This window comes from Panthera uncia, assembly GCF_023721935.1.
Source record: "Panthera uncia isolate 11264 chromosome A3 unlocalized genomic scaffold, Puncia_PCG_1.0 HiC_scaffold_11, whole genome shotgun sequence".
NCBI classification, from domain to species: Eukaryota; Metazoa; Chordata; class Mammalia; order Carnivora; family Felidae; genus Panthera; species Panthera uncia.
This window is the reverse complement of record NW_026057578.1, coordinates 49,118,386-49,134,461: the sequence shown is the minus strand read 5'-3', so window position 1 is coordinate 49,134,461 and position 16,076 is coordinate 49,118,386. Positions and strand designations below refer to the sequence as shown.

The following is a 16,076-nucleotide window of genomic DNA, read 5'->3' as shown; positions in this document are numbered from 1 at the left end:
TATCTTTAGAATAAATAAATAAGCATTTTGTTTTTTTAAAAGTGAGAGGCCGTGCTCGCTTCGGCAGCACATATACTAAAAAAGTGAGAGGCAGTAAAGTATGTGGCAGGTACCTATGGTAAAGAAGCACCTTCGTCTCTGCCTACGTGGTGGTCCCTGACACGGGGGACTTGAGGGAAGAGCTGGATCCTGGGCAGGAGTGAGGGGCTTACTGTGCATTCTTTTGTGTCTTCTGGATTTTGTATTGTACGCATGTATTACCTAGTCAAAAATACAAGTATGGTAATAAATAAGAAATATCCCAAAAGTACTAAAGCTATCCCTTGCTTGGCATGGTACTGTCAGAAATAAGCTTGGAGCCACTTAGGGTGCCCTGCAGAGGAGGTCACCTATCACCATTTACTCTCTTTGTGTGTATTAAAGGAACAAGTCACTACAGACCCAGACACTCCAGTACTGACCCTGGGGCCTGCCTTTTTTAAAAGATGTGCTAACACCCATTCTTGTTTCCTTTTCCCTGATTCTTTAGAGGAGGTGACCACCGAGTGGAGCTTTACAAGGTAGGTGAGGATGGCACACAGTTGTATGACAAACAGTGTGGTGACCACAGGCAGAGTGGTGTCCACAGTGTGATGATGGGCAAAGTGGGGTCCTCAGTATGATGACAGGTGGAGTGGGTCCACAGTGTGATGACAGATGGAGTGGGGTCCACAATGTGGATGATGAGCAGAGTGGGGTCCACAGTGTGATGACGGATGGAGTGGGGTCCTCAGTATGATGATGGGTGGAGTGGGGTCCACAGTGTGACAATGGGCGGCATGGGGTCTGTAATGTGGATGATGGGCAGAGTGGGGTCCACAGTGTGATGAAGGGCGGAGTGGGGTCCACAAAGTGGATGATGGGTGGAGTGGGGTCCACGGTGTGATGACAGGCAGAGTAGGGGTCCACAGTGTGATGATGGGCAGAGTGGGGTCCATAGTGTGATGATGGGCAAAGTGGGGTCCACAGTGTGATGATGGACAGAGTGGGGTCCACTGTGTGACGATGGACAAGTGGGGTCCACAGTGTGGATGATGGGCAGAATGGGGTCCTCTGTGATAATGGGAAGAATGGGGTCCACAATGTGGATGACGGGTGGAGTGGGGTCCACAGTGTGATGATGTGTGAAGTGGGGTCCACAGTGTGACGATGGGTGGAGTGGGGTCTGTAATGTGGATGACGGGTGGAGTGGGGTCCACAGTGTGGATGATGGGCGGAATGGGGTCCACAGTGTGGATGATGGGCAGAGTGGGGTCCACAGTATGGATGACGGACAGAGTGGGGTCCTCAGTGTGATAGTGGGAAGAATGGGGTCTACATTGTGGATGATGGGTGGAGTAGGGTCCACAGTGTGATGACGGGCAAAGTGGGGTCCACAATGTGGATGATGGGCGGAGTGGGGTCCTCAGTGTGATGACGGGCAGTGGGGTACTCGGTGTAAAACAAGCAAAGCAAAATACAAAGTGTGTATGATGCGCAGAGCGGTGTCCATATGGTATAGGAAGGAGAGAACATCACCTAAATGTTTCCCACTGCTCTTCCTAGGAGACATGAACACAAGTGAGTCCCTCCAGTACTTGTGAGAGTTGATCAGCATTGGCCTTTCCAACACTGCCTTCACAGAAGCCATTACCATGGAGTGCTTCCCTACAATGCTGCCTCTAGGGAGAGCTTCCAAAAGCAGAATGAATGAACTTTGGGAATCAGATGCCAGATATTGACAATTATATTAAAGGCATTTGAAATTGTTAAATGCTGTGTTTCTCCTATGAAACAAGTACTACTGAGAGCAGAAGTGGAGCCACACTTCTGCCAAGTTGCAGGGTCAGGAGCTCTGCCACATGGAAATCTCACCTCTGCAGGAGGTGCACCAAGGAGGAGGCCCACAGCCGACCTGGGGGAGGTGACAGTGTGTCTCCTAGGCAGGCTTTTAGACCCTCACTTCTGCCTGCTTGTCTTCTTCAGAAGCTTGAGTCTCAGAGCCTGAAACGTATAGTTGACTCCAGAGTGCCAGGGCCTCACCGCGCCATCTCCCACGTCCTCTCCTCACATGGGTGGATGTCTGCATTGGCTAACCCAGCAAAGAGGGACAGATGCAGATGTGTGGGAATATCTGTATCATGTGGGCACTGTTCTGTCCCTCATACACCGAGGACAGGGGCTGCTATGGGCTCTTGGTGGGTTTGTTTCCTAGAGTGAATTGGATCAAGTCAGAGAGGGGGTGTGCTTGCAGAGCTGTGGTCCCCAGTTGAGGTTTGTATTCACAGAAAGGCTTCTTACCTGGAGCAGGTGTGACCCTGGAGGTGCAGGCTAGGCAGGCAGTGTGGAGCTGGAAGGAAGTGCTGTAGGCCGCCCTGGGGCAGCCTAAGGAGAAAGGAGCACACCGCCTTGGGTGATTTGGGGGAAGTTTGTGGCTGGCAGCTTTCACTTGGCTCTGGGCACACTCCAGGAGGGCTCAGGCAAGGGCTGTGAATAGTTATCTAATACAAGAGATCATACAGTCTGGAGGGATTTTGTTCTTATAACAGAAAAATTCAACAGAAACTTAAAGTCTGAGAAATGCTAGGTTGCAGTCAGGATCCCAGATGCAGTCTCTGCACCATAGAGGCCCTCCCCCTGGGTCTCTGGTCTCTGGGTGTCTGCCCTGTGAGCCCATGTGAGTGTGGAGGTACTCTAGCAGTCTCACCTGTGGGAGAGCCATTCTTCCTATATTCCTGAGGCAGAGGGCACACCCGTGTCCTGTAGCAGCAGTTGACATCTGGGTTTTATAATGGGGAATGGGGCAGCATGGTAACAGTCTTTATTAAGCTCCCATTGTGTGCAGGGCACTAAGACTGAATTAGGCTGGGTTTAGTCGGAGGCAAGTTGCCCTTGATCCAGGATGCATGGATTTGTTGCCCAGATATTTATTTTTCACTTTACAGGTGCTGAGTTCCCTTGGTTACCACGTGGTCACCTTTGACTACAGAGGTGAGTTCTTTTGCAAGTGCGTGTCTGGGCCCTCCCAGTGCTCACTTCAGGGTCTGCTGTGCAGGCATCACCCTGAGAGGCTTAAACAGTGCTAGCAGCTTGTGGTGCCCCAACCTGTGGTGATGGCAAATGTGGAAAGGTGGTGGAGGGACCATGTGTGTCCTTCACACAGATGCAGGGCATCCTTCCTGAAGTGGAGGCTCCGGTGCCTGGAACCCCAGCATATATCCTCTGTCAGCAGCATTTTCAATGTAGAAAATACTGTCTTTTTTCTTCTTTATTGGATTCAGAACCCCCCAAAGCTGGTCAGCAGACACAGTTTATAGGCAGGAGAGCTTGTCTTGCTGAAGTTCTGAAAGCAGGAAAAAGAACTCTTAGGAGAAGGTAGATTCTTCTTCTTGCCCCTTAATATATTTTCTTTCTTGAATGAATCAGGGGGCTTGCCCCTGAAGAGATTGAAAACCCACAGTTTGATGTGTGCACCTTAATGAGCCAGGAAAATACTTTGTGTTGACTGGGAGAAGTATAGGCCTCCTGTAGTCTCAACAGCAGAGGTCAGAAGTCAAAGGGCTGCTTGGCCAGCTTAGCCTGATCTTGTGGGGTGGGGCAGCGGTGTCAATACCCGCACTGCGAGGATATGGGGGTTGTGTTAGTTTCTTCTTGCTTCTGTAACAAATTACCACAAACTTGATGTCTTGAAACAGCACAGAGTTATTATCTTGCAGTTCTGGAGGTCAAAAGTACAAAATCTTTAGCCTCTGGGCTGAATACCAGGTGTTGGCAGGGCCAGTCCCTTTAGGAGGTTCTGGGAGAATCAGATTCCTTGCCTTTTCCAGTTTCTCGAAGCTGTCCTTGTTCTTTGACTCATGGCCTCTTGGGTCTGGTCACTCTGACCCTGTCTTTTGTCTTTCTCTCTCACTTGTTATATAGACCCTGGTGATTACTTTGTACCCATGTGGGTGAGCTGATAATTGCCCATCAGTTCACTGATCAGTGGCCTGAATTCTTTCTGCATCCTCAGTCCCCCTGCTTGCCACATAATTTAACATATTCATAGGCTCCAGGGATGAGGACACAGACCTCTGTGGGGGCCATTATTCTGCCTAAAACAGGGATGATTCTTTCACAGAAGAATGTTCCATCATGATGAAAATTCTGGGCTGGGAAAAACTGCAGATAAAGGATCTGGAAAGTAGTTCACCCACTTATCCTTTTCTCCATGCTAAAAAGGGTTTTCTGTTCTTGCTGAGTGCTGGAGAACTGAGGGTGATGAGAAGGGGTGGCCTTCGTCCTTGTTCATCTCCCTGTGCTTCTACCAGGAAGTGAAATCCCTCGTAGCACTTCTTCTTTCCAGTTCTCACTGAGTTTCTGCATTTCTAAGCCCACCCTCTGACTGTGTCTCCCTATCCTGGTCTCTGTCTGTCTGTGTCTCCACATTTCCCTGTCCTTGGGTCCCATCCTCCCATCCATGCCCTAAGCCTCTCAGTCTGGCATTATCTCCTGCGTAGTCCTTTCCCTAATCTGGCATTTGGGATGCCCAGGGGAGGTGGCATGTACACACGAACTGTGGGTTTTGCTTATGCAGCAGAACTGGCTTTTTCTGAGCCTTGTGGTGCTTTCAGATCATTTGATGATGACTCACTGCTGAGTTGCTGGAAATGACAGTGGCACTTGCCCTTTCCAAGAGCCCAGGGGGAGGGCCCTGGGGGAAGATACAGTCCGGGGGCACAGATGGTTAGCTTTCCTCTGCTATGCTAAGAACCCCTTCCCTTTCTGGGTCAGAGTTGCCTTGAGCCTGGAATCCATCCCTCTCCCTCACGCCCTGGTCTGACTTCCCACATCTGTCTTTAGCTGGGCTATAGGTGGCGTGGAGTCCAAACTGGGCCCAGGGACCCCCTGGGATGCTCTGTCCTACAGAGGCTCCTGGGTGGGCTGGGGTCTCACTGACCTTTCATCTTGGGCCAGCCACCAGCAAGCCCTGAGCATTGAGGAGGTTGCTGTCCTTTTTGCTCACAGGAATCTGTGTCAGACTGCCCCCGTCTACAGTTGTTCATCTGGACTAGGATGAGAGTGTGTGGATGGCTGTTTGGGTTTAGGGGTTGTAACTGGGGTTGTGAGGAAGTGGGAGAAGTAGGAACAGGCTTGTCCAGACACCCTGCACATGGGGCTATAGTTTGTGGTAGCAGAGACTTCCATTGCCCCAGACTGCCCTGGGCTGCCTGTTGAGAAAGAAAGGGATGAGCCTGCTCCTCAAGAGTTTCCACGAGCTGGGTTTAACTTCCTCCACTTGCTGCTCCTCTCCATCCAGGGTGGGGAGACTCAGTAGGAACGCCATCGGAGCGAGGCATGACGTATGACGCACTCCATGTTTTTGACTGGATCAAAGCAAGAAGTGGAGACAACCCTGTATATATTTGGGGTCATTCCCTAGGCACTGGGTGAGTTTGCAGCATGATAGAGCCTTGGGGGAACAGGTTTTCACAGGGCAACTTACTACCTGATCTCTCAAAGAGTGCCCTAGTAGCTTCTGGATCCGATGACACCCTTAGTCCCACCAAGCCTTGTCCCTCATTCCCATGGTGGGGCAGGGGATCAAGCACCACAGAAGGCCATGAAGAGTTTGAGCTACAGAAGACCATGAAGAGTTTGAGCTACTTTAACTCCTCAACCCAACAAGTGACTTGAGACACACATGGGCAGTCGTGGGGTGGCCATCTCCCTCTGCAGGAAGGATGGGCACACTTGCTGTAAAAGTATGCCTCAGGGAGAGGTCTTCAGAGCAGAACGGGACAGGGCTGGAGTCCTGGATGCACTCGAGCTCTGCATCTCCTGGCTTTGGAGGGAAGGTGCTGGCTGGCAAGCCTGAGTGCCAGGGCTTTGACGACATGCATTTAGCCTGTATTTGGCTTACCAGAGAACTTTGGGGAGGCAGCAGTGGGTGCTTTCCTTCCTACATCTGCCAAGATGAGAAGCAGTTTAATATTCCATTTGGGGCCGCCTGAACCGCTTCTGCTGATGTAAGGTCCAGAGTGTTTCTAAAAGGAGCACTGCGCTCAAGGCCCAGAGTCCCAAGACCTTCAGCAGCTGTCCCTTTCCAACAGCCTTTCCTTTGGGTGCAGTGGCTGTGGCCCCCTTGTCCCCTTGCTTCTCACCTCAGACAGTGTGCTGCAGTTGGGTGGGTTCTATGGGCTGGGAAGTGCCGGGGAGAGTGAAGCATGTGCCTGCAGAGAGGAGCCTGGGCAGAGTGAGGAGCAGGCAGTCCTGCCGTGGCTGTCTGCATGGGACAGCAAGAGCCCTGGGGGCTCTCATCGCCATCCTTGTCAGAGGGTTTGGCTGATGGCAGGGGCAGCAGGGCCTACCACAGTCCTGGGGCATCTTTGTCCACACCCTCCCCCACCCCTGGAGCCCCACCAACCACTTCACAGATCCTACCTCTTGTCTGGCCACTTTCAAGACTAGAACAGTCTCCTTTAAAACAACTTTTGTCATCATACAACTGAACTGTTTCTTCCTCCCTTCTCAGAGTGGCAACAAACCTGGTGCGGCGCCTCTGTGAGCGAGGTAGGGGCTTGTGTGTCAATTCGAGTCCTGGTTGTGTGGGCACAGCCTCCTCCTGGTCTTGGGGCCTGGGCAGGGCAGGCAGCATGTTTGAGAGGTGGGTGCTGATGGACGAGCGGCACAGCAATAGCATTTGGTGTCTTCTCGGAGTCCTGTGGGCTGGGCGTTGAGGCCGGGGTCTGGGCAGACCCTCAGCTGAACCAGGCCTGCCTTCCCCATGGATTCTCAAGTAGCTGGCAGAGTCTCCTCAGGGGTTGGGCTCCTGATACACAGTTCTAGGAGGTGTGGTTTGGGGAGCGAATCATGGTCACCCAAGTGTCCCCTGTGTGGGCCCCTTGCATGGGCACTTCCCGAGCACCAACCATGCAGGCTGGCTGGGCGGGCAGCTGGGGTCCATGGTCCAGTCCCTCCCATAGTTCCCCCGTGGGGTCTTCTTGCCCACCTCAGAGCTCCCTATTTGTTTTATTTATCTAGAGACGCCTCCCGATGCTCTTATATTGGAATCTCCATTCACTAATATCCGTGAAGAAGCTAAGAGCCATCCGTTCTCAGTGGCAAGTACAGATATTATTAAAAATTGGCCTAGTTTCATTATTAAAATAATTACTATAAAGGAAACTTTTATGTAAATAAGTATAAAGTGAAAATAATGATAAAATATGATTTAAATATTCTAATGAATATAGATTTTATTAAAAATTAATCCTTGTTTAGTTTGGGGCACTGGCCTGACTACAGAGCTGTCCGGGAATGTTAAAACTCTACGGCCAGGGAGAAGGATGGGTTTACAGCTGGATCATCTAAGGGCAGCAGGACCCTGAGGAGGCCTTGTTTCTGTGGCATGGTTTGCCTACCCGGCATCTTTGCCCCATGGGGTCCAGCCCGGGCTGGTAGCTGCTATCCTGGCTGCTTCCCCAGACATGGAGCTGGTGGGTGCACCTGCTCTCTGTCCACATGGATGGTGCTCAGCAAGCTGCCAGGCTCTCCCAGTCGTGTCTTCAGGTGATGCCCCAGGTAAACCCTACTGGGGATTCCAGAGTGAATCAGGCCCTCCTTACCTGTCAGGATCAAGGCCTTGGATCCTCTGGGGCTTCTCTGTGTCCTCTTCTGTCCCACTGCTTCTTGGCTGACCATGTGTTCTGGGGGGGGGGGGGGGGGGGGGGTGGCTTACCACCTGACCTCATGCTGCTCTGTTGCAGACCAGAGGAGTCCTCTATATAGTCTTACTTCTTTGATGTTGCTTTCGCCCAAGTTACATGAGTCCCTGTTTTCCCAGGGGTGGAGGCCCTGATGTCTGTGGGAAGTATGGTCTCTGAGCCAGTCCCAACTGCTGGTCTGAGGTGTGGGAGCCCATTTTGTGGGCAACCCCACTATGGCCAGTCCAGGGGCCCTTCTAGAAGGGAGTCTGTGGTCCAGGGACAAGGGTGGCAGGGGACCCCAGCACAGCTTTGGTGGGGCAACAGGTCAGCCAGCTCAGAAGCAGAGGAGACCCCTGGGCACTCAACACCCTTGACTTCTCCATGGCTGTTTTAATTGATGCTTCTGCACGTTGTTTCCATGTCGCCTTCAGATATATCGATACTTCCCTGGGTTTGACTGGTTCTTCCTCGACCCCATTACAAGCAGTGGAATTAAATTTGCTAATGATGAAAAGTGAGTACTGTAGTAGAAAACCTCATTTTTGAATTTAGAAAAGCACCCCCAGGACTAGTCACTTTAATTAAATAGGATGGAATTCTGAATACTGGGGGTTCTTCTCTAACCATTTGACCTTCATAAAGGGCAGGTCAGGCTGACAGCTGCAACTTAGAGAAAGGGTTTTGAAGACTATGACTTTAAAGCAATAGAAAGACAACATGCCCACATAGTTGTTTTATTTGTGAATAGTCCGCCAAAACCAGAACTTCTGACAGGTTCTAAAGCAGTAATAGTAACTGTTACTCAAAAAATGACTGCCTCACCCATTTGATTTATGTTTGGTTATAGAAAGATGTTACAAAGTTCATTATTAAAAATATTTCTAAGGGTAGGGTGCCTGGGTGGCTCAGTCGGTTAAGCGTCTGACTTCAGCTCATGTCATGATCTCATGGTTTGTGGGTTTGAGCCCCATGTCGGTCTCTGTTGCTGACAGCTCAGAGTCTGGAGCCTGCTTCAGATTCTGTATCTTCCTCTCTCTCTGCTCCTCCCCCACTCGCACTCTGTCTCCCTCTCTCTCAAAAATAAATAAAAAACATTAAAAAAAAAATGTTTCTAAGGGTACCTGGGTGGCTCAGTTAGTTAAACATTCTTGGTTTCGGCTCAGGTCATGACCTCACGGTTAGTGAGATCAAGCCCCAAGTGGGGCTCTGTGCTGATAGCATGGAGCCTTCTTGGGATTCTCTCTCTCTTCCTCTCTCTGCCCCTTCCCTGCTTGCACTCTCTCTGTCTCTCTCTCAAAATAGTGAATAAACTTAAAAAAAAATAAGAAAGAATACTTGATTAAAAAAAAATTCTGTTAGGTCAACCAACAGTTAAAAATTCTAGTTAAGGATTCTTTCTTTGAACAATGTTCAGATTCTGTTGATGTTGTCTTTGTGATATCTTTATTTCATGGGTTTTAATCTCTTCAAAAAAAAATTAAAAGGAGGGGCGCCTGGGTGGCGCAGTCGGTTAAGCGTCCGACTTCAGCCAGGTCACGATCTCGCGGTCCGTGAGTTCGGGCCCCGCGTCAGGCTCTGGGCTGATGGCTCGGAGCCTGGAGCCTGTTTCTGATTCTGTGTCTCCCTCTCTCTCTGCCCCTCCCCCGTTCATGCTCTGTCTCTCTCTGTCCCAAAAATAAATTAAAAAAAAAAAAAAAATTAAAAGGAAAGGATAAAAATTCTTATCTAAATGTTCAGTTAGCATTTAAAGTCTACACTTTGAAACAGAATGTGAAAAAATGGAATATTTTTCCCCTTAATTATGTGTTTTGGTTCTAAAAATAGAACAAACTAAAATTTGAGCAAACATAACCCCAAACCTGCTGGTTTGTAAATATTATTGTTTAGGAACTTAAAGAAGAGTTATCTGAATAAGCAAGATTGCTTCTAAAACCGCAACAACAAGCACCACAGTGAGTGTTGGGTCCCACTCCCAGCTGAGCATTAGGGGGCCAGCACTACTTCACCCACTGGAAGTCAGGAGCCCCCACTTGGGCAGCTTGGTTGCCAAATACTTGCTAAGGTGACAGCATAGGAACTAGGCCTTTCCCAGAGCGGGCAGAGGTTAGGACATACTACTTATTGTGGATATTCTGCAAAGATGAGCCATTCCACTATCACAGTGTCACCCGCACACCAGAAATGCTCCTCCCTGGAAGCAGAACAGGGGGAGAGTGGGCATACGGGTGTGCCACTAGCAGAAGCGCAGACTTGCTGTCTGGGCTCGGTGTTGGTGGGGCGTCAGGCCTCCTGGCCCAGGTCCTGCCAGGTGGCAGGCTTGCCCAGTGCTGCCCTCATGGAGCCCCCAGATCAGAATGCAACCACCAGGACCAGGTGGGTGCCATATCTACCAGCTCACCTGAGAGCTTAGTGAGGGGCCGCCAAGAGACTCCGGGGCCTATCCAGTCCCACAGCCCATCCATTATGTGGTTTATTGGAGGGTTTGAATTATGTGAACCTATTGAAAATGTTAATTTATTTGTAAACATTCAGGAGTACCTTAAATGTCCTTTTCAACAAAGACAAGTTAGAGGTTATGGACTTTTTTACCAACATATTGCTAGTAGCATTCATTTGCAATAAATTTCCTGGACCACCTAAGTTATTTGGTATGTAAATACTGTTTTGTAACTTGTTTAAGAAAGAGAGTGTGTGTGTTCATGTGCAAGTGGGGAGTTGGGGAGAGGATCTTAAGTAGGCTTCTGAGACCCTGAGATCATGACCTCAGCCAAAATCAAGAGTAGACACTCAACCGACCGAGCCACCCAGGCGTCCCTGTTTTGTAACTTTTAAAGAATATGTCTAGTGGCAAAAATAATTATTTTCAATTTTCAGAAAATACACAGGGAGGGGCCAGATTTGGTGAGTGAATCCATCTCTAGACTTGACTGAATAGATGTTGGTAGAGATATATGAGAAATCAACTTAGTTCTCTAGTGAAAAGCCCAGCAGAATTGTAGCTGTTGAACCACAGGCAGGGCTAGAGACTCCCAGGGTCCTGGTCTAGTGCCTTCTCCTCCCACAGTGTGAAGCACATCTCCTGCTCCCTGCTCATCCTGCATGCTGAGGACGACCCAGTTGTGCCCTTCCAGCTCGGCAGAAAGGTGGGTGTCAGGTGCTACCCCCGGTGTGGGCAGGCATCTAGCAGGCTCCCATTTGGGCCAGCTGGGCCTAGGCAGATGTGGAGGGAGTCCTGCTGCTGGCAGGTGCCCCTTGTGAGGAAGAGAACAGCAAGGGAGGTCAGCAGGATTGGGGTGGAGGCCAACAGTTGATGCCTTATCAGCAAAGGTAAGTTTGAGGGTGTGAACGTCTTTACCAGCACATTTGGTGATGGCCAGAGGAGACCTGAGAAGTAAGCAGATGGCTCCCGGTCCCTGTGCAGAGGTCTTGGGGTGACAGGGACTTCACTACCTGGTATTCAGCAGGAGGACTCACTGGTTGTTGGCTGGAGGGAAAGAACTCTCAAGGAGGAGGATGTGGCCCCACCTTGGCTCCAACATGGGGGTCTCAGTCAGTAGACTTCATACAGACCTCTTGTCTGTTCTCTTGTTTTTGGGATTGGACTGATGACAGAAATGCCATGCTGTTGTGGGGCCTCCGTGTTTGCTTTTGCTGAGTTTGCTTTGCCTTTGCTGCCGGGAAGCAGCACTAGATATGTAAGTGAGAGTTCTATGGAGAGAGCACCACCTGGCATGGTGATGGTGAGGGACAGGGGCAACCTAGAGGGAGTGAGGCCCGGGTGCCAGCAAGTTCCAGCAGGGCCAGGTCCCCTCCCTTCAGAGAGTGCAGGCACACAGGACTGCCCCGCAGCAGATACCCAGACCCACAGAGCCGAGCAGTCTCCAGGGTGGGAGGGATTGTGAGCCAACCTGCTGACTGACCTTGACCCCGGCACACAGTGAAGTCTGAGGTGGATGCCCAGCATCCTCCACCAGTGGGACTTCTCCGGGCACTCTGGCCAGCATACCATTTCACAGCAGGCAGCTCTTCCCATAATGTGGGCTCATCCGCCTTGCCGCCCTCTGAGGAAAGGCCATCTGGGAGATAGGCATGAGGACAGAGGGTCTCAAACGTCAGGCCGAGGAGCCAAGGCTGGGCTGGGCTCCTGCTAGCACCCCTTTCCCCGGGCCAGGCCATGCAGGCTGCAGCAGTGCTATTTGCTGGGAGCTTGGGTTGCTCTTTGGAGGCAGCAGCCACTCACTGGTCTCTATAGTGGGGAGACCACCAGGCAGGTTGCCCACAGGGCTGCCATCTGTGGGTGCTGACCCATCTCTTCCTCATCCCAGCTCTACAACATCGCTGCTCCATCTCGAAGCTTCCGAGACTTCAAAGTTCAGTTTATTCCCTTTCACTCAGACCTCGGCTACAGGCACAAGTATATCTACAAGAGCCCTGAGCTCCCACGGATACTGAGGTGAGGCATTCTCCCCTCACCAGGAACTCGCCTGGGTGGTGACGGCTCAGGCCAGGCATGCAGCAGCCATAGCCTCTAAAGCTGCCTCAGTGGGGCCAGGAGTCACTGTGATTCAAGAGCCTTTCATCTCCATGGAGAGGGGTTGAGTGTTTATCACCCCTCCCTTCTGGACCATTCCCATGATCAGACAGGGCAGTGATTTCCCTGTGGTATGGGCTGTGCGGCCTGCATGGACACCATGCTCAGGGGAGCATCCAGCATGTAGACATGCACCCCAGCCACTGCAGGTCAGGCCTCAGTCCCTTCCCACATACCCGTCAGGTCCTGCCTCTGTGCACACAGCACTTGGGAGACTCTGGGCTAGCTCTCAAAAGCTTATTTGTCCCCAGCTGCTTCTTGAAGGGAGGCTGTGCTCCTGGCTGCATCATGATGGCCACTGTCCAGGGCCAGGGCATGGGCTTTGGCCATGGGCAACCGTCTTGTGCCTGGGTGCAGAGACCAAGCCTGAAGGGCAAGGCGGTGGCAAAGGGCAGTGTGGACTGGACACAGCCTGGCCCCACCCAGGAGCCCAGGCTTTTGTGCTGGGACCTATTCCATCACTCAGGCAGGTGCTGCCAAGCCTCCCTGCCTCCCACCTAAGGTGCAGGCAGCCGTCCACTTCCCGGCCCAGGTGCGAATTCACCTTCTTGGGGCAGCTGAGCATGGAAGTATTTGAATCAGCCATCTTGAATTTTATCCCATCACACTTCAGCTCTCTTGTGGCTGCCTTGGCAGGTCCAGAGGCAAAGCTGCATTTCTTTAGCAGTTTGCCATTTCCTGCATCATGGACCTGGGTTGCCGAGATGGGACTGTGAGCTGAGTGTGTGGGTTTGCTCTAGAGTTGTCATTTTCCCCAGCATAAAAGGAATATGATGCAGAAAATTTAGCCCAGAGTATAGCTCAGAGTTTAGAACAAAGAATAGTAGCCTGTTACCTGGTCTTCATCCTACAGGGTTGGGATTTGACCAAGCCAATGCCATTGGTGACCTGTTTGTTTAACTCGGGCTTTCTGAGTAGGGGTGGTCCTCCAGGCTCCTTCTCAGGTGGGCCCTTTGAGGATCATAGGGGGCAGGACCTCTGGTGTGGGCTCAGGGTTTGGCTGATGGTTGTCCTCACCTGGTCTAGGGAATTCCTGGGGAAGTCAGAACCTGGGCGCCAGCACTGAGTCTTGCTGCCTAAAGGAGCATGAAGACCTCTGCCCTCCTCTCCTTCGCTCTGGCAGCCTGGCACTCTGGAGCCCAGGGGGTGCCAGCATCTTTGATGCCCCTGGAGAGAGGACTCAGATGCCAGCTGGGGCAGGCAGAGGAGGCCCCGGCAGACCTGAGGCACCTGCCCCAGATGGCTGGGAGCACGGATCCTTGTGGAAAACACAGATTGCAGGCATGTGATCCCCTCTCCCTCTTGTTGCCATTCAACCTGAGCTCTTGTTGGGAAGACAGTGACAGAGCAGGCCAGCCTCCAGCTGGTTGATCCCACACTTCCTGAGCTGGGCATGGGGAGCCAAGTGCAGGAAGCATGGGGTATTGGGACCACGCTGAGCTTTCCAGCACCATTGGTGAGATTATGGGGAGATGGATTCATCTGTCCCTTCCTGGCACACACAGAATGGACTCTAATGGTTTGACTGGCCCCTCCCACCTGGAACACCCTGCTTGCCTACATAGGCCATCCCTGCCTCTTTGGGCGGGCCCCACCTCTCAGAGCGGGGGAGGTGCCCATGACCTGCACTTCCTCTGCTTTCTGCCCACCTGTCTGCCTAACCTGGCCTTAGACTGAGCATTTATTTAAGAATAAAATCGTGGTGGTGGTCTGTTTGTTGTGTTCTCAGTGATGTTTCCAGCTGCCCCCAGGCCATGCTGAGAGCCAGCCACATGGGAGGAGGTACAGCTCTATAAGGCTAGGGACCCTGGGCATTCCTTTTCTCCCTTCTTCCAGATGTGGATAGAGGTCAACTCAAGGAGTGGTGTTGTCTCAGGGAAAGATGTATTCATGGGGTCACTGTTTCTCCAGATGAGTTAGATGGCATAAAATTTAGGCTCTCTTCAACCTCACACTTAGCAAGGTTGCTGGATGCTGGTATTGATCAGCAGGCTCTTGGGTTTCACCCACAGACCCCAAGCGAGCCCCTGGCAGGGGTCCATGAAAGAACTTGGGGCCCTGGAGTGCAGGGTTTCTAGTTCTGGCCCATGAGCACCACCTCAATTATTCACTGGGGGTGGCTCTTTTGGTATTCAGCTTTTTTGCCAAACCAGTGTCCCCTGCAGTTCTGCTGCCTCCACCTGGCACCCTCTAAAAATCCTGCTTCTCACCACTGGGTGCTGGTAAAGGGCCAGATTCTTACGTCTGGGCTCAGTAACCTGGGAGTGAGAAGGTTCATGGCTTAAGAAGAAAGAAGGTTTCAAGCTGCCCCCACAGGGGACTGTCCTACCCCTGCTGTGCAAGTACAGAGGTATGACCCAGACCAGAGGATGTAAACCCACCTGGGACCCGATTCTTCTGATGGTGGGACTTTCTCCTAGGTCCTAAGGCTCTGGGACTGTCTAGTCTTGGCAGCTGAAAAATTCCCTGGGGGGTATGGAGGACCTTGTTCACCAGTCTACCTGTTCTTCAAGGTCATAGGCCATTGTTAGCAGCTGTGGGCAGGCTAGGGGGCCCAGAGGTCAACACTCGTTATACCTTCTTAATGAAGCACCTTCAAGCTGCCTACAGTGATTCTCATGTTGGGGAAATCACACCGTTCTTAAATAGGTTGAAATGTGAACAGACTCCTAAAGTCAGTTTATGTCCGAATATTTATTTTTCTCTTATTGGACGGGTTCCCTGCTGACTCCTGGCATCTAATTTGGGTGTGAGCACTGCCTGCAAGACACCAACCCATCCCCAGGGTGCATGTTTTGCACCTCTCAGAGCTGGGGCACATGGCCCCATCCCGTAGTGTCTTCCTGTGTAACTGCTCTGCGTATTGTGCCCATTGGACCTGACAGCCCTTCCTCAGACATGGCACCCTCTACTGGCTCTATCATGGAGGCCCTGAGACAGAGCCGCCTTCCCAGCCCACTTCCATCAGTGACACGATGTGACCTGCTGGCACGTGGTCTCAGACCCAGCCCACCCTGGGTGAGCCAGTCTTCACCCTGTTTAATATTTTGTGTGTGTGAGCTGCCTCAGATCTTCATGGGGTGGGCTGGGGGATAGGATATGAAGTAAAATACAAGTGTTGGTATTTTGACAGGTGGAGTGAAGAGGAGAAAGCACTAAAGAGGCAGTAAGCACTGGAGGGGCAGTTGCTGGGCCATTGGGTCAGCTAATCAGGTCCAAGCACCCCCACCCGCTGGCTTCTATTAACTAAACCTATGATGGCCTAGGACAGATGTAACCACTGATGGTTACAAAACCAATCCTTGAAGAAAAAAAAAAAGATCAAGACATGCACAGCTGTAAATTTTGCAGTTAATACACATGTCCTGGGGCACCTGGCTGGCTCAGTCGGTAGAGCATCCCACTCTTGATCCCAGGGCCGTTGAGTTGAAGCCCTACATTGGGCAAGGAGCCTACTTAAAAAATATGCAGGGGGTGCCTGGGTGTCTCAGGTTGAGTGGCTCTTGATTTCAGTTTCAGTTCATGATCTCACGATTCCTGGGATCGAGCCCAGAGTAGGGCTCTGCGCTGACATAGTGGAGCCTACTTGGGATTCTCTCTCCCTCTCTGCCCCTCCCCTGCTCATACTCTCTCTGAAAATAAACAAAAAAAAAAACTAAGCATGTCCCCAGACCCAAGACCACCCCAGCAGGGCCCATGGTGCCCCAGTGGCCTGCAGTTCTCAGGTTCTTTGTGTAACAACCCCAAGTTCATGTCTCTCCTGGACTTTGATTCAGCCT

At 51.4% G+C, this 16,076-nt stretch overlaps 1 protein-coding gene across 1 annotated transcript in view; it reads left to right on the top strand.

Moving 5' to 3' along the window:
- Positions 1-14,008, top strand: part of ABHD12 (abhydrolase domain containing 12, lysophospholipase) — an 81,614-nt gene extending 67,606 nt beyond the window's left edge. The window contains exons 5-13 of the mRNA XM_049650116.1: positions 530-560; positions 2,964-3,009; positions 5,318-5,447; positions 6,533-6,570; positions 7,042-7,121; positions 8,138-8,220; positions 10,771-10,849; positions 12,032-12,159; positions 13,324-14,008. Coding sequence (XP_049506073.1) covers positions 530-560; positions 2,964-3,009; positions 5,318-5,447; positions 6,533-6,570; positions 7,042-7,121; positions 8,138-8,220; positions 10,771-10,849; positions 12,032-12,159; positions 13,324-13,363 — 655 coding nt within the window. The 3' untranslated portion in view covers positions 13,364-14,008. The remainder of the gene's footprint in view (positions 1-529; positions 561-2,963; positions 3,010-5,317; positions 5,448-6,532; positions 6,571-7,041; positions 7,122-8,137; positions 8,221-10,770; positions 10,850-12,031; positions 12,160-13,323) is intronic.
- Positions 14,009-16,076: the final 2,068 nt, after the last annotated feature.